Source organism: Leuciscus leuciscus (genome assembly GCF_965113295.1).
Source record: "Leuciscus leuciscus genome assembly, chromosome: 8".
Taxonomy (NCBI): domain Eukaryota; kingdom Metazoa; phylum Chordata; class Actinopteri; order Cypriniformes; family Leuciscidae; genus Leuciscus; species Leuciscus leuciscus.
The window spans coordinates 43,571,199-43,598,316 of record NC_138732.1 but is presented as its reverse complement, the minus strand read 5'-3'; the positions used below and the strand labels follow the sequence as shown (position 1 = coordinate 43,598,316).

The 27,118-nt window shown below is 40.0% G+C and overlaps 1 protein-coding gene across 2 annotated transcripts; it reads right to left on the bottom strand.

The window, feature by feature from the left end:
- Positions 1 to 26,056, bottom strand: slc43a3b (solute carrier family 43 member 3b). Of its 2 annotated transcripts, XM_082177821.1 has the most exons (13): positions 25,758 to 26,056; positions 25,454 to 25,583; positions 19,631 to 19,677; positions 19,469 to 19,545; positions 18,610 to 18,702; positions 18,364 to 18,503; positions 17,438 to 17,568; positions 15,299 to 15,442; positions 15,030 to 15,137; positions 11,083 to 11,269; positions 3,558 to 3,681; positions 1,110 to 1,263; positions 1 to 1,025 (listed from the first exon to the last, which is right to left on the bottom strand). In XM_082177821.1, exons 1-12 carry the CDS (start codon positions 25,939 to 25,941, stop codon positions 1,159 to 1,161), a joined length of 1,470 nt encoding a protein of 489 aa, XP_082033947.1. In that variant the 5' UTR covers positions 25,942 to 26,056; the 3' UTR covers positions 1 to 1,025; positions 1,110 to 1,158. The 2 variants fall into 2 exon arrangements, with proteins under 2 accessions (XP_082033947.1, XP_082033946.1); XM_082177820.1 differs by having other exon boundaries at positions 1 to 1,263; positions 25,758 to 26,055.
- Positions 26,057 to 27,118: the final 1,062 nt, after the last annotated feature.

Below are 27,118 nucleotides of genomic sequence, written 5' to 3'. Positions count from 1 at the left end.
TGCATGTATAAAAATTCCCTTTATTTGGAGTAATACTGATATGTGTGTACACAGACGGAGTAACAGCTCTGTTGGAAGTGTTGAGGATGATGAGGTTCATGCAGTGTCCAGCAGAGGCTCTCACAACCAACACCATTCAACCCAGTGCTTCATACAGCATCACAGCACTGGCTGAGACTGGACATGACGTGTGTGTGTGTGGAGACCAGCGAGTGTTACAGCAAACTCATCATACATTCAATATAGGCACCGGTCAAAGATTCATTTGCAGACATTTCTCAAAATATCCATGTCATATATATATCTTTATGGTGTTCCCTTTATGATTATCAATAGCTTTCTGATTTTATTTTTTAACAAACAAAATTTTTTTTATTCAACAGTTGCACAATTTAAGAAAAAATTATAAAATAGGTCATAAAGTTCTATCCCAGCAAACAGAGCGTTCAGACAAGGTTCTCTTAAACTTATGAACATCCTTCCAGTAACAATGAATAGATTGTCATTTGTTCTCAAAACATTAGAACAAAAAAAAATAATCTTCAAAATTCAACATTTTTGAATGTTGACAAAACAGAGAACATTCAAAAGTAACATTCCCATAATGATTGAAGAACGAACCAATGGAATGTTCCCTTAACGTTCACATAACCAAGAAGAAAACGGTTTTAGAACATGCAAAAAACATTAGGAAATAATGCGACTCAATGGGAGTGTAAGCTAAATGTTCTTACAATATATTTTTGTTAGTTGGGATGTTATTATGAAGGTTTTTTCTTTTTTTCACAGGTGTTTTACCCCTGTTTTGGATTACAGTACACATTGCATTGTATTGTGTTTTAGGGTTAAATGTCAGTAAACAACCTGGCAGAAAATTAGCGGTATCTTTTCAGATTTTTTCTTACAGTGTGTAATATTCTGTGTGAACGTGCATGATCACACCGCTAGATCCAGCAATAATAACCATGATAAATGAGTGAAGAGGGTGGAGGTTTCCTGATGTGTTCGGCACAGATTACTCACATCTGCAGAACATCACACTCAAAGCTTAGTCACATATTTATTTCCATTATACGTCATTTCCTGAAGTTTTGTAAAGAAAAACTAACCAGTAACAGAAAGCAGTTGTAAAGGTCAGAGGTTAGATTGAGATTCCCTTCAGTGTGAAGCGGTTCTCTGGGCCGCCAGACCCCGACAGTACAGGTAAACATACACAGGGTTGATGAAGGCCAGGAGACTCAGGACAGTCAGAGCGATGTTCACCTGGAGAAATCAATGAGAGTTCAGTCAGCGCTGTTACTCTGAAACAAGAGCTTTCATAAGTGGCAGTAATGCTTTAAAGAGGATCAGTTATGGCCTTTTACAGTCATGATGTTGTTTCAGGCTCTACTAGAACAGGTTTTCCTGCTTGAATGTTGATTATTTCCCCCATATTCTCCATTGTTGCAGCTCCTCTCTTCCCAGTCTGTCAGCTCTGGTGTGTGTTTCCCGAACATCGCCGTAACTCGCTGCTTCACTATCATAGCATGATCCAGCGTTGAAGAAATCAACTAGCTCTAGTCACGACTGTTTCCTGGAACTATATTGTTGCAAATTGGTCGTTCAACCGCGTTGGTTACTACTTTTAATGAATCTGTTTGAGATCGAATTAATGCTAGATGTTTTGCTATAAATTACGGATATGACATCTGAGGACTATCTCTAAGTTTTTTCAGTTATTTTGCTTTATTTCCATTTTTAATCATAAGCTCGTTCTTACGTACTAGAGCAAATTGCAAGTTCTGACTTTATTTCTCAGAATTGTGAGATATAAAGTCAGAATTGCGAGATATAAAGTCAGAATTGCGAGATATAAAGTCAGAATTGCGAGATATAAAGTCAGAATTGCGAGATATAAAGTCAGAATTGCGAGATATAAAGTCAGAATTGTGAGATATAAAGTCAGAATTGCGTGATATAAAGTCAGAATTGCGTGATATAAAGTCAGAATTGCGAGATATAAAGTCAGAATTGCGAGATATAAAGTCAGAATTGCGAGATATAAAGTCAGAATTGCGAGATATAAAGTCAGAATTGTGAGATATAAAGTCAGAATTGCGTGATATAAAGTCAGAATTGCGAGATATAAAGTCAGAATTGCGAGATATAAAGTCAGAATTGCGAGATATAAAGTCAGAATTGTGAGATATAAAGTCAGAATTGCGTGATATAAAGTCAGAATTGCGTGATATAAAGTCAGAATTGCGTGTTATAAAGTCAGAATTGAGAGATATAAACTCGCAATTCTGACTTTATATCACGCAATTCTGACTTTATATCACGCAATTCTGACTTTATATCTCGCAAAAAATACATCTTTATCTTGATGATAATGTCGGCACTTGCGACTATAGTTGACTAACGATGCTTTTGGGAAACACAATCCTGTTTAGGTCCTGTCTCTATGAAGCCCCTCCTTCTGAAAAGCACACTGTGCTCTGATTGGTCGGTGTGTTTGGGAAATGTCCCGCCCATTTCCATTACCGCCAGTTTAAACACACTACTAACTAACTCAACCAGGCCCCGCCCCTTTATTCTGCGTATGAATTATTTAAACAAGGAATATTGTGACTAACACTCGTATGCATTGTGAAACTTGGGTTAGGCTGGGTCCATATGTTGTGATCCCTACGGCGATCCCATATGTGTATTCTTCCACGGTATGGCTCCCTGCGGCGAACCCATGTCTTTCCTTTGGCAGAGCCCGAAGAGTTAAGAAACTCAAGACTACAATGGAGGCGTTTCAGGAGTTCAGGAACACTGACTCTGATATAGAGAAGAACTGGAGCTTCTTCATGATCAAACAGGAACATTACACACACTAAAGACAGATGAACATGGAGAAAAGCAGAAAAGGACCCCTTTAAATAAACAGTTCTTATGTGTTTTATCTAGATGGCTGTTTGGCTGATGAAACTTGAACAGAACACAACAGTTTCAAAATGACTAATATGCTGAATCTACATCTGCCAAACAAATGCTGAGAGATTTTCTAAAGATCAACAGCTGTATGTTATTCTGAGGCTGCCTCCCACCTTTCCCTTCAAGAAATATTTGGCAGACGTGATGTGGCTAATGTTGGAAAAACAAGTTTCAAGGAAAGCATTAAAGCCACTGAAATAAAATAAACCCATTGGTAAAACATACTGTGTGTTTGTGCAATAACCGCTCACTATATTCACAGCATGATCTCCACTGGAGGCTTATAACAGCAGTCGGTAGTTTATGTTAGCTTATGTTATTGCGGTCAAATTGAATGTTTTCACAGGTTGTTTCAATAGGAATCGATGCGATCTGGAATTTTGGCGTGAGGGTGAAAGATTCCTCCGTGCTGATTTCACAACGGCTCAAACTGGTCTCACAGATTCACGGACAGAAAGCTGATGGTTTTAAAGTGACTTCTGTGTGAGCTGTGCTTCAAACATCTAAACTGTTGACAACAGAGTCCTTTACCCATGAAACGTTGTAGATCAGAGCATGATCAGGAAATGCGTGTGTGGATAGTGTTGAGATCTTACGTAAAGAGGGTCTCCACCCAGTGGTCCTTTAATGAGAGCGAGGCAGGGATACTGGAGCAGCGAGAACACAGCAGAGAGAGCCATCACTGTTCCATACAGCTTCCCAAAGTGTGCCGGCGGGAACCTGGAACACATTTACACCGAACAACTCAAACCTGGAACACATTTACACTGAACAACTCAAACCTGGAACACATTTACAGCGAACAACTCAAACCTGGAACACATTTACACCGAACAACTCAAACCTGGAACACATTTACACCGAACAACTCAAACCTGGAACACATTTACAGCGAACAACTCAAACCTGGAACACATTTACACCGAACAACTCAAACCTGGAACACATTTACACTGAACAACTCAAACCTGGAACACATTTACACTGAACAACTCAAACCTGGAACACATTTACAGCGAACAACTCAAACCTGGAACACATTTACACCGAACAACTCAAACCTGGAACACATTTACACTGAACAACTCAAACCTGGAACACATTTACAGCGAACAACTCAAACCTGGAACACATTTACACCGAACAACTCAAACCTGGAACACATTTACACTGAACAACTCAAACCTGGAACACATTTACAGCGAACAACTCAAACCTGGAACACATTTACACTGAACAACTCAAACCTGGAACACATTTACACCGAACAACTCAAACCTGGAACACATTTACACCGAACAACTCAAACCTGGAACACATTTACACTGAACAACTCAAACCTGGAACACATTTACAGCGAACAACTCAAACCTGGAACACATTTACACCGAACAACTCAAACCTGGAACACATTTACACTGAACAACTCAAACCTGGAACACATTTACAGCGGACAACTCAAACCTGGAACACATTTACACCGAACAACTCAAACCTGGAACACATTTACACTGAACAACTCAAACCTGGAACACATTTACACCGAACAACTCAAACCTGAAACACATTTACAGCGAACAACTCAAACCTGAAACACATTTACACTGAACAACTCAAACCTGAAACACATTTACAGCGAACAACTCAAACCTGAAACACATTTACACTGAACAACTCAAACCTGGAACACATTTACACCGAACAACTCAAACCTGAAACACATTTACAGCGAACAACTCAAACCTGAAACACATTTACACTGAACAACTCAAACCTAGAACACATTTACACTGAACAACACAAACCTGGAACACATTTACACCGAACAACTCAAACCTGAAACACATTTACAGCGAACAACTCTAACCTGAAACACATTTACACTGAACAACTCAAACCTGAAACACATTTACAGCGAACAACTCAAACCTGGAACACATTTACACTGAACAACTCAAACCTGGAACACATTTACACCGAACAACTCAAACCTGAAACACATTTACAGCGAACAACTCAAACCTGGAACACATTTACACTGAACAACACAAACCTGGAACACATTTACACTGAACAACTCAAACCTGGAACACATTTACACTGAACAACTCAAACCTGGAACACATTTACACCGAACAACTCAAACCTGAAACACATTTACAGCGAACAACTCAAACCTGAAACACATTTACACTGAACAACTCAAACCTGGAACACATTTACACCGAACAACTCAAACCTGAAACACATTTACAGCGAACAACTCAAACCTGAAACACATTTACACTGAACAACTCAAACCTGGAACACATTTACACTGAACAACTCAAACCTGGAACACATTTACAGCGAACAACTCAAACCTGGAACACATTTACACTGAACAACTCAAACCTGAAACACATTTACACTGAACAACTCAAACCTGAAACACATTTACACCGAACAACTCAAACCTGGAACACATTTACACCGAACAACTCAAACCTGAAACACATTTACACACTGAACAACTCAAACCTGAAACACATTTACACCGAACAACTCAAACCTGGAACACATTTACACCGAACAACTCAAACCTGGAACACATTTACACCGAACAACTCAAACCTGGAACACATTTACACCGAACAACTCAAACCTGAAACACATTTACACTGAACAACTCAAACCTGAAACACATTTACACCGAACAACTCAAACCTGGAACACATTTACACATTTACACAGAACAACTCAAACCTGGAACACATTTACACTGAACAACTCAAACCTGGAACACATTTACACTGAACAACACAAACCTGGAACACATTTACAGCGAACAACTCAAACCTGGAACACATTTACACATTTACACTGAACAACTCAAACCTGGAACACATTTACACTGAACAACTCAAACCTGGAACACATTTACACATTTACACCGAACAACTCAAACCTAGAACACATTTACACTGAACAACTCAAACCTAGAACACATTTACACTGAACAACTCAAACCTGGAACACATTTACACTGAACAACTCAAACCTGAAACACTGAACAACTCTCTTCTTTTACTTATGGATGCATACACTGTAAAAAAAAAAAGGTTTGTTTAACTTAAGCAAGTAGTCTGGCAAAGAGCTCATTCAAGCCCATTTCTAATCCGTCCAAATCGAGGCACCAATCAGAAACGTTGAGGCGGGCTTTATACGATGACGATCGCTCTGATTGGTTTTAGGTCTATCCAATTGCGCCCAGAGGCATTTGAGTGACGTCCGTTGGTGACGCCCCTTTGGAAATGAGTTATTAATGAAGCTTTGCCAGACCATAACTCAGTTACTACTGAGAATGGTCTGGTTTTAACCAGGCTAACATTTAATAACCTTTTGCCAAAAATGGCATTAACATTTTGAACTATAATAAATTTTAATAACAATTATCATACGGTGTCTAAAAACATTACATTCAGTTCACACTGAAGTATCTTCTTTTAAAGTAATAAGTATGTCCTCAAGTGTACTTCTTTTTCTCAAGAGTAATATCCATCTAGAATGATCTGCTGATATTTAATCACCCTCAATCCACTTCCAACCCTGTATGATTTTCTTTTTCTGTAAGCTTTCGCCGGTGTATCTGTGCTCACACATGACAGATCGTCCTCCAGGTTTGGAGCGGCGTGAGCGTGATGAAATGATGACTACAGGACAGTGTTGTAATGTAACGGAGTACAAATACTTCGTTACTGTACTTAAGTAGAAATTTCACGTACTTTACTTCGCTATTTAAATTTATGTCAACTTTCACTTTTACTCCACTACATTTCCTAGATAAAATTTATACTTTTACTCCGATATATTTCCACTAAGCATCTTCGTTACTCGTTACTACAAAATAAAATCAGAAGAAATGTGTGCGACTGCAATAAGGGAGGTTTGGCGAATCACTGCTTCTAGATTGCATTACGCACACTCCGCACGGCGCGCGCTCTATTTCAGTGTAATGCTTGTTTGTTGCCATGCCAAAGAAGGAGGAAGCACAACTGAAACCGCCATGGAAGCACGATCACCGATATCTATGCGAGCACCTACCTTTTGATTTAATTCAACAGAGAACTCTCAAAGACAGTGGCGTAGACAGGGGAGGGGCCATGGGGGCACTGGCCCCTCCTGAAAACTGATTGGCCCCCCAATGTGCCCCCACCCTTCTACTTGTCTGTCACTCAAAATTTCAAATTATATCTTTTGGCTTGCTTTTGAATAATTAACGGTTCGGCGATGCTAGTAGTTGTAGAACACAGATTAGTGAGCTTCAGTTTTCCAACTAAAAAAAAAGCACATGGTAAGTTGAGCTAATTTATATTACTTTTTTTTAAATTAGCGAGTTGATGCAGCGCTAGGTTTTTTGTACCGTCTTCAGAAAGTGAAGAACAGTGTTCGATGTCATTACATTGCTCTGTGGCTGAATGAATGTAAACAATCAGGGTTTTCCTGTGTAGTTTTTTTTTCCGGCCGATACGCAACTGATATTGCAAACTATATGCCGAAGCAAATCGTAGGATATTATGTTTATCTCACACTTTAAAAATGTATCTTTCACAATTTAAAGCTGTAAATATCAGACGTGGAGGTCAACTTGAGTTATGTGACTGCACGCGAATTTAAAGATTTCTAATAAATGAAGACAATTACTTGACTTTGAATTGAGAACGAATACTCTAATTAAATCAGTGTCGTACCCACTGATCTATATAATGACATTGTCATTCTATGTCATTCTATATAGATCGGTGGTCGTACCGCATGACTCGATAATGACTTTATAAGAATTGTAATTAAACTTAAAAAAGTTAATAAAAAATGATTGCGACATTAAAATGATTGCGGCATTAGCTAATACACAAACTGCAAGCGACGGAAGCAGCGGCGCTGGCGCCTCTGATCAGAGTCTACGAGCTGCAGGACGCCGTGCAATCACAAAACAATACAGGAGTAGAGGAGAATCTAAGAATATTGTTTGTTTGGATTTAAACACTTCGAAATGGACCATATTAATAAAAAGAATTTTGGTGTATGCACAATTTGCAACCCAGACATGGTATGTAACGGTCTCGGATAATTTCTCATAATATCTAGATTATGAAGATATTTGATGTTGAGTTTTCTTGCTGTCTGAAACATAAAATAGATGGTGTTTTTCTTCAAATATCTTGTAGTTTTGCAATGTTGTGTGGCACAATCTGGCTATTTTTTTGTGTCAAGCAAAGTGAACAATATGAGTCTGTAATGTATGTTTTCTATGAAGATAGAATTCACAGAAGTTAGTGACAAAACGTCATGACATCCAGAAACATTCTCAAATAAAAAAACAAATATAAATAGCAATGTAAATAAAATATTACAAAAAATGTATAATAGCCTATATATAAATAAATAATACTAAAATAACAATGGACTAATTAAGCTATTCTAAACTGTTTTTATAAGATTAATTTAATTTGCATGTAGTTAAACTATACCCTTATATAGGTAGCTATAAAGTAGCTATACCTCTAATGTATGGATACCTCTAAAGTATGGATATATGATAGTATACAATCATATATGCACAAGGCTAATTAGCCCTGGCATATTTAGATTTTGTCTATTCATCAATGCAAATTTACTGCAAATGCTGCTATGCAAATTTAATAGGATGTGGATAAAAGTTATTATTGTTGTATTTAATTATTAAAGTTATATTAATTAATTGTGTATTTATTATATGAATAATATACTTATGCATTTGTATAAATTAGGCTGTTCTATTTATTTATTTTTGCCCAAGCATTTAAGGTTGTGAGGATTTGTGTAAAGTTTATATAACCTAATGTTGAGTTTTATTATTTTTGTGAGTTGTAGGCCTACTCTATTCACTATGGAAGCTTGTTTCCGCCAGAGAATAAAACATTTTAAAAGATAATTGCGACTTTTTATCTCGCAATTCTGACTTTATTTCTCAGAATTGCGAGATATAAAGTCAGAATTGCATGTTTTAAAGTCAGAATTGCGAGATATAAAGTCAGAATTGCGTGTTATAAAGTCAGAATTGCGAGATATAAAGTCAGAATTGCGTGTTATAAAGTCAGAATTGCGAGATATAAAGTCAGAATTGCGAGATATAAAGTCAGAATTGCGTGTTATAAAGTCAGAATTGCGTGTTATAAAGTCAGAATTGCGTGAAATAAGGTCGCAATTGCGTGATATAAAGTCAGAATTGCGAGATATAAAGTCAGAATTGGGAGATATAAAGTCAGAATTGCGTGAAATAAGGTCGCAATTGCGTGTTATAAAGTCAGAATTGCGAGATATAAAGTCAGAATTGGGAGATATAAAGTCAGAATTGTGTGAAATAAAGTCAGAATTGCGTGTTATAAAGTCAGAATTGCAAGATATAAAGTCAGAATTGCGAGAAATAAAGTCAGAATTGGGAGATATAAAGTCAGAATTGTGTGAAATAAAGTCAGAATTGCGTGTTATAAAGTCAGAATTGCGTGATATAAAGTCAGAATTGGGAGATATAAAGTCAGAATTGTGTGAAATAAAGTCAGAATTGCGTGTTATAAAGTCAGAATTGCGAGATATAAAGTCAGAATTGCAAGATATAAAGTCAGAATTGTGAGATATAAAGTCAGAATTGTGTGAAATAAAGTCAGAATTGCGTGTTATAAAGTCAGAATTACGAGATATAAAGTCAGAATTGCGTGAAATAAAGTCGCAATTGCGTCTTATAAAGTCAGAATTCTTACTTTTTTTCTCGCAATTGCGACTTTATAACACGCAATTCTGACTTTATAACACACAATTGGGAGATATAAAGTCAGAATTGCATGATATAAAGTCGCAATTGGGAGATATAAACTATTCTGAGGTAAAAAAATTAATAAAAAAAAATCCGTCTTTTTTCCCCTTAGAATTGGACTTTATATCTCACAATTCTGAGAAAAGATGTCTGAATTCTGGCTTTATAACACGCAATTGCGACTTCATTTCACGCAATTCTGACTTTATATCTCGCAATTCTGAGAAAAGATGTCTGAATTCTGGCTTTATAACACGCAATTGCGACTTCATTTCACGCAATTCTGACTTTATATCTCGCAATTCTGAGAAATAAAGTCAGAATTGCGAGATGTAAACTCGCAATTGTGAGATAAAAAGTCGCAATTATCTTTTAAAATGTTTTATTCTGTGGCGGAAACAAGCTTCCATAATTCAGATTGGATTCTTGTATTTATTACAGTTTTTCACTTCTGAAAAGTGAAAAGTGAATACAAATTGAATTTGACTGTTCTCAGGTAGGCTAATGTTAGACTGAGAAATATTTTTTGAGAACTGCTACGTTAATCAGTGGCAGGTTAGAAAGAAAGTGTTAAGGGCTATTCACGTCTTTAAAAGCATCATACGTTTTGTCAAACTTGAGATTTCCTTTTATGTTAATTAACTCAAAACTCAGTGGTTATAGGATAATGTTGGGCTAATGTTGCTGTGTGTGTGTGTGAGATGGTGACCTGGGGAGTAAGCCCTACAAATGCTCATACCACATGACCAAAATATTCTCCCTACCATCAGGTCATTTTTTTTTTTTTTTTTTTTAAGAAATAGGTTATTATTTATTTTTCATTTTTACCTGAAGTTCATACAAAAGTGAAATTTCTGTTTCAGTTTTTTTTCTTTGATGTCAGCTCTAAAAATATGCTGTTTGTTCTTTGAACTTAAGAGAATTGTGCCTGAAAAGTCCTGGAAAAGACTGTGATTTTGATTTGATGAGTGAGATTATGAAGATATGGGAAGTTGGAACCCTGAATATGCTTTACAATAAGAAAGCCACAATAAAGTTCACAAACCCAAAGTTCTAACCGCTTGCTTAAAAAAAAAAAAAACTTTTTACTTTTACTTCAATTACTTAAGTACAGTATATATCAGATACTTTAAGACTTTTACTTAAGTAATATTCTAAAAGGTAACTTTCACTTCTGCCAAAGTCTTTTTCTAGTACGATACTTGTACTTTTACTCAAGTATTACTTTCTAGTACTTTATACAACACTGCTACAGGAGGAGCTGTTCCTCTAATGTGAAGAAGACTCACGCCATGCTGATGAAGGCGGCGTTTCCCCCGTAGAGGAAGGATCTGTTGAGCACTTGGAGGATGAAGGTGAGGTACTGTAGAGGAAGGAGAGGGGTCGCCGCACACACTGAGAACAACACACACTGCAGCGCCGTCAGAGACAGGGACAAGATGGCCGCCCTCAGGTCTGCTTCCCGCTCACTCTGGCCTGCACAACACAGTAAAGGGAAGCGAAAAGGCTGTGGTTTGAGGCCCGTGTTCACAACATAAGTTAAAGAGAAGCGGGTAGTCGTGACAGGAATATAGTCAAACCAAACTTTCACTGAGTGTTCGGCTAATGGATATGACAATGTTAATGTATGTGGTCTTGGTGGAATAGATCTGTTACGCTGAACAAGTACAGAACTGACAGTACAAACTCGACATGCCCACGCCATATAGAGTTTCATGACAGAACTTTGTATATTTTAGAAAATGTCTCATAAAAAAATATTTCTACTGTGTGAGAAATGAAGTGACAAATTTTTTTATTAAAGGAACACGCCGACTTTTTGGGACTTTATCTTATTCCCCGTATCCCCCAGAGTTAGATAAGTCCACACACACCCTTCTCATCTCTGTGCGTGCCGTAACTCTGTCTGACGCACCCACCGCTAGCCTAGCTTAGCACAAAGACTGGAGGTAAACGGCTCCAGCTAGCATACTGCTCCCAATAAGTGACACAATAACGCCAACATTTTCCTATTTACATGTTGTGATGTGTATAGTCTCAGCGACACATCACAACAATAAATAACTGGGTGATATATTATTATTGAACAAGCAAATTGTTTCAATATCTAATTTAATTAATACTAATTAAATAGTTATTCAAACTGTATACATTCTTTTAGTTTTCTCTTATATTGTTCATGGACACCCTTGCTCCAGTGTTATTTTAGCATCATATTTATATACTATGTAATGGCTGGACCAATCAGACACCGAAATTATTCTTCATATTTAATGAACTATCCGGCAAACCCACTCTCCCCAACAGCTGTGGTTATAGTTCTGTGTGTTGGACCATCCCTCGAAACTGCAGATAACAGGCAGGAGGAGACTGGTTTATGACCTGAAAAACTACTGGTTAATGTAACCACACCTATATCGTGTCTCCTATCTAATTAATACTCATTTAACGACTCACACTTTAGTGGACATCACCTCCTCATAGTTCGTTTACTAATTGGAGTATAAATGGATTCATGATTTAGTTCATAAAGTTTGTGCACAATGCTTAAAGACTTTTAACATCATTTTAGCTCAAATCTCACTTTCATACAGTAGCAAGTGTTTGAAATAGCTTACGATGTGGATTCTGATCACCATATAAGGCAGAAATACTTGCAATATAAAACACTATGTGTACTAACCACTACCATAGTAAACATGGTAAACATGGTAAATATGACCACCTGAAGAAATCAGACAAATCATAAAAGAAAGACACTCTGGTTTTACAGGAGCTTCCTCTGTTTCCCTGACTGACAATATAATATATATATATATATATATATATATATATATATATATATATATATATATATATATAATATAAGCTCCTCAGGTCGTATTTGTGGAAATGTTTATTCTTTCTGGATGTGATGTGAACATACTGTCATGTGACTACAAATGAACAGAAACAGACGCGAGGCTACGTGTGTCCTCTTTCTTTTGTGAAATAACGGTAAACCACTTTATTTCTTGACACAAATTAATTCATTATGATCAGTGTATCACTTATTGGTTAAAACATAGATGCTTGGGTTTGAAATCTTTAGTAAACAACAAAAATGCCAGCAAACAGTCGCTTTTATCATGTTAGTTTTGCAATCTGGCTAGTTTCCAGTGATGTCTTTCGCTGCGGAGACAGTGCTCCAGACCCAGTGCTCCAGACCCAGTGCTCCAGACCTAGTGCTCCAGACCCAGTGCTCCAGACCCAGTGCTCCAGACCCAGTGCTCCAGACCCAGTGCTCCAGACCTAGTGCTCCAGACCCAGTGCTCCAGACCCAGTGCTCCAGACCTAGTGCTCCAGACCCAGTGCTCCAGACCCAGTGCTCCAGACCCAGTGCTCCAGACCCAGTGCTCCAGACCCAGTGCGCCAGACCCAGTGCTCCAGACCCAGTGCTCCAGACCCAGTGCTCCAGACCCAGTGCTCCAGACCCAGTGCTCCAGACCCAGTGCTCCAGGCCCAGTGCTCCAGACCCAGTGCTCCAGACCCAGTGCTCCAGACCCAGTGCTCCAGACCCAGTGCTCCAGACCCAGTGCTCCAGGCCCAGTGCTCCAGACCCAGTGCTCCAGACCCAGTGCTCCAGACCCAGTGCTCCAGACCCAGTGCTCCAGGCCCAGTGCTCCAGACCCAGTGCTCCAGACCCAGTGCTCCAGACCCAGTGCTCCAGACCCAGTGCTCCAGACCCAGTGCTCCAGACCTAGTGCTCCAGACCCAGTGCTCCAGACCTAGTGCTCCAGACCCAGTGCTCCAGGCCCAGTGCTCCAGACCCAGTGCTCCAGACCCAGTGCTCCAGACCCAGTGCTCCAGGCCCAGTGCTCCAGGCCCAGTGCTCCAGACCCAGTGCTCCAGACCCAGTGCTCCAGACCCAGTGCTCCAGACCCAGTGCTCCAGACCCAGTGCTCCAGGCCCAGTGCTCCAGACCCAGTGCTCCAGACCCAGTGCTCCAGACCCAGTGCTCCAGACCCAGTGCTCCAGACCCAGTGCTCCAGGCCCAGTGCTCCAGACCCAGTGCTCCAGACCCAGTGCTCCAGACCCAGTGCTCCAGACCCAGTGCTCCAGACCCAGTGCTCCAGACCCAGTGCTCCAGACCCAGTGCGCCAGACCCAGTGCTCCAGACCCAGTGCTCCAGACCCAGTGCTCCAGACCCAGTGCTCCAGACCCAGTGCTCCAGACCCAGTGCTCCAGACCCAGTGCTCCAGACCCAGTGCGCCAGACCCAGTGCTCCAGACCCAGTGCTCCAGACCCAGTGCTCCAGACCCAGTGCTCCAGACCCAGTGCTCCAGACCCAGTGCTCCAGACCTAGTGCTCCAGACCCAGTGCTCCAGACCCAGTGCTCCAGACCTAGTGCTCCAGACCCAGTGCTCCAGGCCCAGTGCTCCAGACCCGAGGCTATTAGCCCCGCCCGTTTAAAGCCCTGCTCGCACTGGCCCGACAGTGGAAACACAGCTATTCTCTGTATATTAATGTCTCATAAACGATAGATCTTGTTACACGCTCTCAGCGCTGTACATGAAAAATACCCTTTTTTTAGAATTCATAATCAATACTGAATGTTTGCTGGACGAACTGATTAATTGATTGTAATGTTAATTTAGCTACATCATGTTAATCCGATTAACTGATCCAAATAATAATTAATCTATTAATCTATATTAAAGTTATAATTAATTATTAATATTTCCCTTTGAGTTAAAAGTTAAAACTATTACAGCTAATATTATACTAATATTTTGAATGAGCTTTTATTTTTATATTTTCAGATTCAATTTGAATTCAAGTTAAAATATTATAAAATATAAAATAAAGTAATTGTATGTGCTTTTGTAATTTTTATTAGTGTTTTGTAAGTGCTATTTCAGTTTGATTTATCATCAGTAGTTCAGTTTTAGTTGTTATTTATTTCCATTTAGTAATTTTATTGAACTACACTTAAAAATGTTGTTTTATTGAACTACATGTTTTATTGAACTACACTTAAAAAACACCTAAAAAAAGGAAGTTTTTCTCAGCTTTATTAAAAAAAAAGTTTAAGATGAACTATCCCTTAAACGGGTCTTACTGACATCAGAAATCATAAAGTTTGTTTAGAAACTTTAATTTAATAAATGGTCTTTTTGGACAAGAAAGTGTGTTTCCTACAGTGTGTTCATATGTACACTGAATGAGAGAAGTGTGTGCATGTGTCTGTGCTGACCTGCTTCTCTCTGCTTCCCCTTGTGTCGGTCCATGATGAGGCCGTTCCAGGGGGCGCACAGGATCCCACACAGCTGAGTGAACGCAAACGCATTCGTATATCTGCTGACTGAGACAACAACAAGAACACTGAGGTCTCATGATGCAGCCTGAGCCTGTCTATATCTATACATACAGCTCAGAGGGATTCACCTGATTCACAGATAGAGCATGAGGATAATACAGTGTGTGTGTGTGTGTGTGTGTGTGTGTGTGTGTGTGTGTGTGTACCGAGGCTTGGTTCTCCTGCGGCCAGATGATTCAGCATTGGGTTTAAAGTCCCGATGAACAAGTAGTGTCTCAGCTGCATCACAGAAAGCCACAGCAAATGCCACCAGAAGAACCAGGAAAGGAAACAGCTCTTGAAACTACGCTCTGACAAAAACACACACACATAGTGTTAATACACTTCACAAGATATACTTCACAATCAAACTAACAATAATGTGGCCAGGTGAGGATCTGAATGTCTTTTCACAACACAGAGTGTTTCAAAGCAGCTTTAAAGAGATAACAGGAGAATAATGCAACAAAGTTTGTTTCCAGAAAAAAATAGCGTCACAGTCCGGCTTAAATAAGTTCAGTGATGCTTCATTTTTGTTGTAAAAAAGTTTCATTTATATATACAGCCGCTCTGGAGAAAACAGGGATGCCAATGTTACCAACAGTGTTATCACTAAAAGTAACACATGACATGATTGTTCATTAATAAAACAGTTTATGGCAAATAAAAAAACAGCCAGAAAAAACAATGTGAGAATTTTTCAGGTACTGTATTATGGGATGGTGTTTTGGTGCCTGTATATAAGCACTGAAGCTGCTGTAGCCTCTACTGTAATTATGAGTTTTCTTATTTGTCTTCTATGGCATTCTTATGAACCGTAAGTAGGAAAATAATGAAATTTGGGACACTTGCACTAACGGTAATGAAAAGTAATCTTACCAACTTTGAGGTCTCTAGGACCAACTCTATAGCGCCACCACCCATTCAATAGCGGTCATTGCAGTGGTGGCCATTTTGAAAAGTACAGTATTCCATTTTTTCGCTACTCAAACATTTTCTCTGACGATCACTGGACCGAGCAACACAGAAACTACTGAATGTTGATATTGCTTTTGTTCAGTGGTTATGATTAAGCGAAGTTAACAATGTTGACTCAAAATTAGATTAGATGCTGTATCTCGGCTGTAACTTTGATCTACCGAAACGAAACTCTGAACGCTTCATCTGCACCATGATCTGAAGGTATCTGAGATGTTTGAACACAGCGCCACCTAGTGTTCCAGAGATATAAGGATTTGTGCAAAAATGCCTATTACTTGTTTACTTAATTTGTTTTCTTTGTGTCATTATGTCCCTTGCCTATGCCGATATCGACAATATCTCATTTGTAATTGTCCATTAATCTGCCTATACGCCATATTGAAGATGAAAAACAGTCGTTTCGCTACTCACACAAATCTTGTCCAGTTTTGTTCTAAATTGTCTCAGATGATCTTTAGACTGAGCTAAACATGACTAAACATATGTTTGACATTTACTCTATACTCTAAATACCTTTCTAAAGTTGACCGTCCCTGCATTTGTTGTCCTATACTCTAAATAGCTTAGCATGCTAATTGGTTAGCATGCTATATTGTGTCCATTCTTTCTAATGTGGCCATAAGCTACATTTGTGGCTAAGTTAGCTTTGCATGCTAACCAGTTAACATGCTAACTGACGCGTTTGTGGACTGTGAAACCTCTCTTCAGTAACATGGCAACGAGTGTCCTCTGTGGCGTATCATCATCATCAACAAGCTCTGACCCTTTCAGCTTGTGGGTTCGATTCCCGTGTGGGACATTCCCAGAACGCAAGAGGAACTGTGGCCAGAAATGGTGCAACAGCTGCTTTTGTTCCAGACATTGTGTCTTTCTGAGAATGATGTGGTGCATTTATAGACAAAATCTTAAGAGTTTTACATTATAATGTACTAATAACCACCATGATACTACAGATGATAAAACGGAAAAGCACATATTGAATCATCATTAGTGCCCTGAGTTCATCATAAGTGGCCTGTCCAGAAACAAAATTAATTACATAAAATGTAATCATTCAAATGTGATGTGTCACATAGGGACTTCTAGGAATATCTTTTGACTATTTTCATCATTAATCATACGGTATTAACAGGTTTGGACTGTAAAAACTGTTTTCTGTAACAATTACAGACATTTTTACAGTGTAGTTTTGTAACATTGTTGTTTTTATATTGAATTTTGTGCTAAAAATGGGTGGTTATCTCTACAGTGATCTTTATTCTGCACAGGCGTATAGCACACATAGCTCATGTAACAAGTGTGTTTAGTGTTGAACTCTTGCCTACCTGTCGTGTCTGTGGTTTGGCCTTGGGCAGACGTCTCTTTAAATGGCATTTCCTCCTCAGACTTAGAAGTCTGGATGTTCTTCTCTTCAATCTTTGCAATGGCATAATCCCGGGTTACTCCACAGTTCACCCTATTGGTGTAAATAAGAAACAGTCACAGGCAAAGCATTGTTGGAGGAAAGATATATACGGTGCAGACGGTGAAGTATAAAGCATAGAGCATAAAGTAATCTGTGCAAAACTACTAGTATTCTGAAGAAGAAAAAAGCAAAGCCTAAAGAAATCGCGAGAGGAAAAAACAATGTTTTAGCGCGCATAACATTGGCTAATGGAAACTACGTCATTTCGCAATAGATTTTATCGACATTTCGAAAATATCGCAAAAGTTTTGCGCAAATCTCTAATGGAAACGCGGCTACTGAGACAGTCTGCTTGACGTTTCCCCGCTGGTGAAGGTCTGGTGTTATTTACAGCTTAAAGATGTAAAGATGTCTCTGGTGTTCTCCAGGAGGAGGCTGTGGACTGTGGCCAGTGAGCGTGTGGTTTACATGTTTCTGGAGGAATAGGGGCTGAGCGTGTGGTTTACATGTTTCTGGAGGAATGGGGCTGAGCGTGTGGTTTACATGTTTCTGGAGGAATAGGGGCTGAGCGTGTGGTTTACATGTTTCTGGAGGAATAGGGGCTGAGCGTGTGGTTTACATGTTTCTGGAGGAATAGGGGCTGAGCGTGTGGTTTACATGTTTCTGGAGGAATAGGGGCTGAGCGTGTGGTTTACATGTTTCTGGAGGAATAGGGGCTGAGCGTGTGGTTTACATGTTTCTGGAGGAATAGGGGCTGAGCGTGTGGTTTACATGTTTCTGGAGGAATGGGGCTGAGCGTGTGGTTTACATGTTTCTGGAGGAATAGGGGCTGAGCGTGTGGTTTACCCGTAGCTGTAGTCCTCCGGCAGCGGGTACGGGATGTGCGTTCGAGGCATCAGCACAAAGGTGCGGAACAGATGAAAAACACTACAGCAGGACAAGAAGAGAAAAGACCAGCGCAGAGGCACGCCATCCTCAAACAGCAACTGAAACACAGAGATCGGACCATCACGATTCAAGGCCTTTCTGATCGATATCAGTCATCTCATCTCAGCATAATCATCTGATGTGTGGCTTTCATTTGCCTCTTACTTTGACGATGAGGAAAACCGCAGAGGAAGAGTCGAAGGCTCCGTTATACAGAGTGATTATAGTGGAGCGGTGAGCGCCGAAGAGATTCGCCACCTAGAGACACATGAGGACATCATGAAGAGGACATTACATGTGGGTTCATCGTTTATGTTAAAGGGTCATATAATGGAAAACGTGAAAAAGACAGATAATATTCAGTAATATTCTTGATTTATTTTGATGGTCCCCCAACAGATATTCTACTAACTATAAGTAACTTTGCAACTATGGCCTTCCTGATATTGTTCGAGGCTCAGATTCGCTGTCCCAGTTTAAAACTAGATTAAAGACGCATCTCTTTAGCCAGGCATTCACATAATACTTACCTTTTATACTACAGTTGAATCAGATTGAATGCATTAATATTATGAACAGCAGCTACGCTAATTATTTCCCATCTGCTTTTCTGTCGTTATCTCGGGACGCTAGTCCCGCTAGACGCTAGTCCCGAGGTAAATAGAGTTCGTCAGCTCCAGTTTGTATCCAGCCTCTCATGGAAACTTCAGATGCCCCAACACCCATGCAGAGACGACTCGAAACCCGTGCAGAGACGACTCCACGCCGGCGATATGTTATGCCCTAAATTAATGCATGATTAACTAACTGTATTTTTCTATGTACATTTCTGAAATGCACTTTCTGTAAAGCTGCTTTGAGACAATATGTATTGTGAAAAGCGCTATACAAATAAATTTGAATTGAATTGAATTGAACTACATACTAATAGTTAGTAAAATGTCTAAAGTGGACTATGGAAATAAAGTGTTCCCTAATATTCTACATCAGAAATGTTTGGAGAGTGTTGTGGGATCTTCAGTACCTGTATGTTGGTCATCAGGAACAGGATTCCTCCCACAGCGATGAAGGACAGAGCGGGGAAGAGGAGGACAGAGCTCACTGCAGGAGGGAACAGCACTCATCATACACACACACTCAACTAGCAATACACTAAAGGTCAAATAAAGATAAAAATGCTCTTTACCAGGAGTGGAAAAGGCTATTAACAACATCCCTGCAGTGTAAACCGATCTGCAAAGTACAACATAACACAGTGAGAATATGAGAGACGTTCATCTTGTTGTTGTCTCAGCCCCGTCTGTCTGTGGAACATGTGGATTGTGTTATAACTTATTACAGACTGAGATTTATGAGCTGAGACAGAAAGTGGTCACACAAATATTTGGACACTTAAGCTTCTCATATAAAAGGATTACGTCTGTTTGAAAGCTTGGGGTCAATATTGTTTTTTAAGACACCAATACTTTTATTAGCAAGGATGAAGACTTTTTTATTTTAAATACATGCTGTTCTATTCTATTCATCAAAGAATCCTGAACAAGCACGGCCTCCACAACAATCTGAAGCAGCACAACTGTTTTCAACACTGATATTATTCTTTCTTGAGCATCAGATCATCATATTATCATATTAGAATGATTTCTGAAGAATCATGTGACACTGAAGACGCTGCTGAAAATTCAGCTTTGATCACAGGAATAAATTACACTTTACTATATATTCACATAGAAAACAGAAAGTCTAAGTACTTCAAAGATATGCTTAAAGTGTATGCTTAAACTATGCCTAAGTTTAGTTCAACATTAATCAAACCTATTACTAGAATTATTAACCTGTTGATTTCTCAGGGTAAATGTCCAAGTATCTGGCAGTATTGTTGTTCCAGTATTTAACAGAGGAGATCCCCTTTCGACCTGCACTAACAGGCCTATCAGTATCTTACCCACAGACTCAAACGTTGTTGAGAAATTAGTAGCTGAGCAAATGATCTGTCACATGAATAATAGTTTGGCTTTAGAGCAAATTATTCAAAGGAAACTGCTTTTTAGAAAATATGAAGTCTCTATTAGATAAAGGTGGTGTAATTGGAGCTGTGTTTCTTGGTCTGAAAGCTTTTGATACTGTTAATCATCAAATCCTTATACCTAAGTTATCTAGCACTTATGTGTCTTTACATACACATAAGTGGATAGAATCATACGTGTCAGATCGATCTCTGTGTGTTCGAGTAAGGAATCACCAATCAGCTGATTCCACAGGGATCTATCCTGGGTCCGATGTAAAAGTGGTCCGAGTGTTAGAAGGAGGAGGAGAGCGCTAGGTAATGGAGGAAGAGGTGAAGGAAGACGACGAGGAGGACGAGGAAGGGGAAGGGCAAAGAGACAAGCAGTCTCGGATGAAATTGGTGCCACTCTAGTTGACCTAGATGGCGTGTCCATTGTGTAACTATGAGGGAGACTGGGCAACGAGTTCAGCCAAACTTGAGTCGCTTCACCGTCGCCTCGATCATAAGAACCTTCAGGAAACAGATAGTCTCACTTCAGACTGCTCTCTATGGTAGCTTTAGAGTACTGTACAACTCATACATGTACTGGAGCTGTTGCCCTACACTACTGTAATAAAAATAAATGCATCAAATTGCCTCGCATACAGATAAGAGTTTCTGAATGCTTCCATTTTGTAAAAGGAATGTGTTACAGTCACAGTAATCAGTACTTCTATTTCTGTAGGACACAGAGACGGTGGAAGGGAAGAAGCCTAGACACTTCAGCTGATGTGTGGCAGGGGTGGATCAGGCACACTAGAGCAGTGGTTCCCAAACTTTTAACAGGCATGTACCCCCTGAGACATTGTAGATCTTCCGGAGTACCCCCAACACCACCAATTGTTAACAACAAGTTTTTAGTTTTTTTTTATTAATATTTTGATCAATTTTGTCAAGAATAGTGAATAGAATTATAAACATATGATACAAATCTCATCAAAAGTCACCATATGATACAAATGTGCTGAATATAATGATTTTAAACAGATATGCACCCAATTCTCTGGCCTGACCCTGACCAAAGGCGGGATGCTGGGGCAGAGTCATTTGTTGTTGTTGTTGTTGTTTGGTGTATTGTACTGTACAGTACATTAAGGAATAATTTTTTGCAAATGTATACATTTGTTGTGTCTTTTGTTGTTCATCAAGTGAAAAGGTTGTCGAGGGGGAGAACCACAAACAACATAACTTGCGGATTACCTTTTTCTGTAGTATTGATCTGAATTGATCTCAGCAGTGTGTAAGACTATGTTGTAGTGTGTGTGTGTGTGTGTGTGTGTGTGTGTGTGTGTGTGTGTGTGTGTGTGTGTGTGTGTGTGTGTGTTTGATGGCTTGTGTGTCATGTGTGTGTAGGGCAAAGTTTGGTTTTTCAGCGAGATTGAATGGTTTTGAGTGGAGAGATTCATTGACCTGAAAATAGAAAGTTTGGGGAAATGGGTGAGAAGTTACGGAAGTTACGGAGAGTTTCGAGGAGTAGAGGCATAATTTTAAGAAATTTGTTTAAAGGGGTGGTTGATTATGATTTCCCTTTTCTAACTTTAGTTAGTGTGTAATGTTGCTGTTTGAGCATAAACAACTTCTGCAAAGTTACAACGCTCAAAGCTTCTACAAGTTATCACTTCTTCTTAAATCTCTCCATCTTTGTCTAACTCTGGTTTGAACAAAAAAGGCTAAAAGGCTTACATTTTCAGTGCGTGTCTGTGTGAGGCAATCAGAGCTGCTAAAACACACACACACACACACACACACACACACACACACACACACACACACACACACACACACACACACACACACACACACACACACACACACACACACACACACAAGAGATGTGCGGTTGGCGGTTACAGCCGCAGACTCTGCGGATAAACCACGGAAATAAAAATAAAATAATAAAAATAATATTTTTAATTAAATTCGGGCGGGTGGCGGCTGAACCAATCAAATGATTGTTAGGCCTGCTGGTATAAAATGAGGTGCATCTGCCTGAAAAAGACGGTGCTCTCTTCCTATGCAGTCAAAATGAATGGGAGTCTTCAGAACAGGCTCGTCCTAGTCGTCACCCTGACATAACAGTGCGTAGAGTTAATTAGCCTATAATGTGAATGACTTGTTATTTTATTCGAGCTTTCTTTCTTTTTGCAAAAAAATTAAGTGCAATAGGCATTAATTAGCAGTAGGCTAAAGAGCAGCATGTTGAAATGATGTGCTAAATTGTGTTTTTATTACAATGAAAACATTGTACAGTAGCCTAGTCAGGTACGGCCAGGTTTGCCGATGTGCGTTTTATTTAGGCTATTTATTTATTTTTGTCCCTGTGCGCCGATCGGAGACGGAGTTCACTGCTGATGTTCTGGGGACACAACATAGCCAATAGGCTGTACCATTAAGGACTTTAAATATCTTTGCTGCATTGGATCAGTCTCCTTTCTAGAACAGGCAAGAGCATTCCTCGCGGCTCGCGTCAGCAGCGCCTGGCATCGCCCATAGACCCTAAAACAATCAGCCGATGGCGGGCGGGTGCGGCTTTGAAAATTGGTCAAAAAACGTTGGTGCGGATGGATGGCGGACGGATGATGAGTTTTGTGAAGCGGTTTGTGGGTGAAATAATAGCCCATCCACGCATCTCTAACACTCACACACACAAGCTGTTGAAGCTCCGCCCCCTGTGCCGGGAGCAGCAGCTCATTTGCATTTAAAGGAACACAAACAAAACTATGTGTTTTTGCTCACCCTCAAAAAGTGACAATATTAACATGCTATATACAAATATCTGTGGGGTATTTTGAGGTAAAACTTCACACACACACTCTGGGGACATCAGAGACTTATTTTACATCTTGTGAAAAGGGCATTATTGGACTTAAGCAATCGAGAAAAACTGTAATTTAAACTATTGTGTATATTTAATCATATATTCTGTTTTAGGGAGTCTTGTGACGTTCTGTCCAGGGACTACAGATAACCGAAAACTGTCCCTGTAAAAAATAAACCCCCAAAAACTTGTGCTTGAGCTATCTTTGTAAATTCCACTTTGTTTTTATATTCTGTTTTCTAACGCAGTGGCTTGGGCTCGTGTCCACATGTATTTATTTTATTTGTTGTTTATTTGAATAGGGACAGATACAAAAAACACATAGATTATTACATAAAGAGCAATCTGATGCCTGTATCACAGCGTTTATAGCCATGGCTAATTCGCAACACCTGTCCCTAGAAGGGCTTTTAACAGTTAAGATAATAAAAGTAAAACATTTTTTACAGTGAATACAATAAAATGTCCAGAAAACAGTTAGCACCAATAAATATAAGTGAAGTAAATAAACACATTCACTGAAACTCACACAGATCACACACCTCACACACACACACAGCTACACATCTCCTATGGCGGGATCACACTGCTGCTGCTGCTGCTGCTGTATGAACCAGGCTTTTGTTAGCTTTTTAAAGGTGGACAGTTTAGTTAAAGTCTTTATATTTGTAGGAAGCCAGTTCCACAGGTTGGCTCCTTTCACAGAAAGACTTTACAGTCTCCACATGTAGCAGCTCTTGTTGATCTGGAAGGTTCCAGCCGGTTCACAAATCTACAAAGTGGCTCTGGTCCAAGTCCAGTCAAACATTTAAAAAACAACTTTATGTGTCTAAGATTTACAAAATTAACAAAGTTTAAGATTTGATGTTTATTTAAAATGTAACAGTGATGAAATCGAATGGGCTTTTTATAAAAAAAAAATTTTTGGCTGGTCATCCATTCATCAGTTCTGTCATCTCAATGCACCACAGATCCCAGTGTCCTGCCAAATCTCTGTCCTCCCTTCATCCCTCTCTCACTCCTCTCTCCTCCATTCATCCCTCTCTCAGGCCTCTTTTTCTCACAGATTTGTCTAAGCACTTCTCTCCTGATTTGCTTATGAGGCCTAAACAAGCAGTTCACATCCTTCAAACATTACTACAATCAAAATATAGCAATTTTGTCATAGTGCTTATATATATAAACACTAAAAAGTCTTGAAAATAAGAGGATAGAGCAATATGTCCCTTGCAAAAAAAATGATATGGTGATATGATGGCATTCTGTAGTATTACATTTACCCTGGTGTGTACAAAACAACACTAGGATATTTCACAGAATACCAGGTTATTACCCCAGCAAGCATGCATGTTAACTATAGACCCGATATAGTCCGGCTATGACCCAGCAAGCAATTTTACGTTAAAAAGACGTCTAATAGCCGTCCAAACACAGCCCAGATGTCTAGGCTAAAACAAGGGGAAATTCGGGATTTCAGTGAACGTCTAAAGACGTCTAAACCATCGCCCTATAATAGACTAGTCATCAATTACACAAAGAAATGAAATGAGTGAACAAATGAAACCAAACACATAGTAATTACTGTTTTGGAATATCAAACATCTCACAAGTTATTTAGGCAAAAACGACATGTAACCAAACTCAAGGTTATTGTGTCTAGAAGTGTGTTCCTCCCAGCCGGACTGTATCGGGTCTATGGTTCACCGAGACGGAGCAATGACGGATATTGCTCGCTGGGGAGTAACACACTTCTAGCCAAAATAACCTTGAGTTTGGTTACATGTAAATAATTTGGTCACAAAATAACTTGTGAGATGTTTGATATTCCATCATGTAAGCAAAGTCAACAGTGATCACAAGGTGTTTGGTTTCATTTCTTCACTCATTTCATTTCTTTGTTATCTAATTGGTGACTAGTCTAATTTTGGGCTGTGGTTTAGCCGTGTATTATATGTTCACTGACAGCCCAATTTATTTAGTCTAGACGTCTGGGCTGTGTTTGGACGGCTATTTGTTGTGATATGGTGTGCAGGAACGCCACACACACACACACACACACACACACACACACACACACACACACACACACACACACACACACACACACACACACACACACACACACACACGTGAACCGGACTCACATTCCCAGGAGCCTGGCGACGGTGGTCCCGAAGTGGTCGAACAGGAATCCGTTCGGGAGTGTGAGGAAGTTATTCATGAAGGATGCGATGGTGAAGACGAGGGAGAACTGCTCATCCTGACCTCTGCAATCTAACACACACAGACCCAGGGTTAACAGCACTACACATACATCAGGCACACGTGTGTGTTCAACACATACATCAGGCACACGTGTGTGTGTGTGCGTGTGCGTGTGCGTGTGCGTGTGTGTGTGTGTGTGTGTGTGTGTGTGCGTGTGTGTGTGTGTGTGTGTTGTTTACTGACCTTCAGCTGTAGTCCCGTTGACGGTGGCGTTCACACACAGACTGCTGAAGTATCCTTCGCTCTTGAGCACGAACACCAGTGTGGCCCACCCGAACACGGCCCCAGCGAAGCCCAGACACTCCAGCAGCCCTGAGCCCAGCGTGAGCCAGGAGCGAACCCTCCGCCCGTCCCGACAGCCCAACATCTCCAGGTCAGAGGTTACACGGCTCCTTCAGAGGACACACAGCCAGTCAGTCCAGAGAACCTCAGAGATGTGAACGCACTGTTTACTGAGTCTTCACACACACTTCTCCCTCTCTCTCTCTCACTGGAGCTTAATAAGGTCCTCTGAGATCCTTCCCTCCCATTTTCTACTAATCCCTCATTTCCTTCTGGGAACCTCTCAGAGGAAGGAAACTGGTGTGAGCGTTCCAGAACATGTTGACTTCTGCATCCGGCATTTCTGATGTCAAGGCAAGCCACCATTATTCTCAAAGCACTTTCTACAATACAGAGTGTTTTAAAGCAGCAGAGATAACAGGAGGATAGTGTTAGTGTCTCCTGTACAGCAGATCTAGGAGAAAACAGAGTCACAGTCCCGCTTCAGTGAGTTCAGTGATGGATCCTTTCTGTTGTAAAAATGTTATGACTTTAGTTCATTGTGAGGAGATCTCTAATACATGTTCTTATTGTAAACAAATATAATTCTGACACATGTTTGTTGTGGACACAGTTACTGAAGTGAATGAACCACTGATAAGCCCTGAAATATCTGTATTTCTCTCTCCCTCGCTCCTCAAACCTTCACTCCACATAAATGAAGGGGACTTGACTTGACTCCTACATTCCTCATTAAAGCGTGAGATGGGCTCTGGACAGAACCAGCCCGTCTGAGTGGCTGAAGTGTTCGGGTGTTGTGGTCGATTGAGAAATACACTGATCCTCTGCAGAATACGAGCTGGTCTCTGGCTGTTCAACACAATAGGATGACGCTGCAATACCTCATGACTTATTTTACAGCCTAAAATAAATGAAAGCAGAAGTCAAATGTGTGATTGGCACGAGACGCAGTGTTTCTGCTCTTCCCGTACGGTCTGTGCCAGTCAGTGATGCAGCCGCGTTCAGGAGAAGACCACTCTTAATTGCACTTTCACAGTCCCGATCACAAGACCAGCCAAGATTTGCTCTTCAGTGTGTGTGTGTGTGTGTGTGTGTGTGACCGTCTACGTCAACATCCTCAGAAACATGATCCGACACCAGTCACGACAACACACAGGTCTACGCATCTCTACTGTAGGCTTTATACCGACTGCAATAAAGCTTTAGATTTAATCACTGAAAAAACCTCTCTCTCTCTCTCTCTCTATATAGATATACACACT

Bases quoted from the DNA above. Each gene is read 5' to 3' on its own strand.
- slc43a3b (XM_082177821.1), bottom strand. From the start codon at position 25,941: ATGTTGGGCTGTCGGGACGGGCGGAGGGTTCGCTCCTGGCTCACGCTG. The intron at 19,546-19,630 runs GTAAAGAGCATT...TCCCTCCTGCAG, and splicing joins AATAGCCTTTTCCACTCCTG to TGAGCTCTGTCCTCCTCTTC. The intron at 18,703-19,468 runs GTACTGAAGATC...ATGTGTCTCTAG, and splicing joins TCCTGATGACCAACATACAG to GTGGCGAATCTCTTCGGCGC.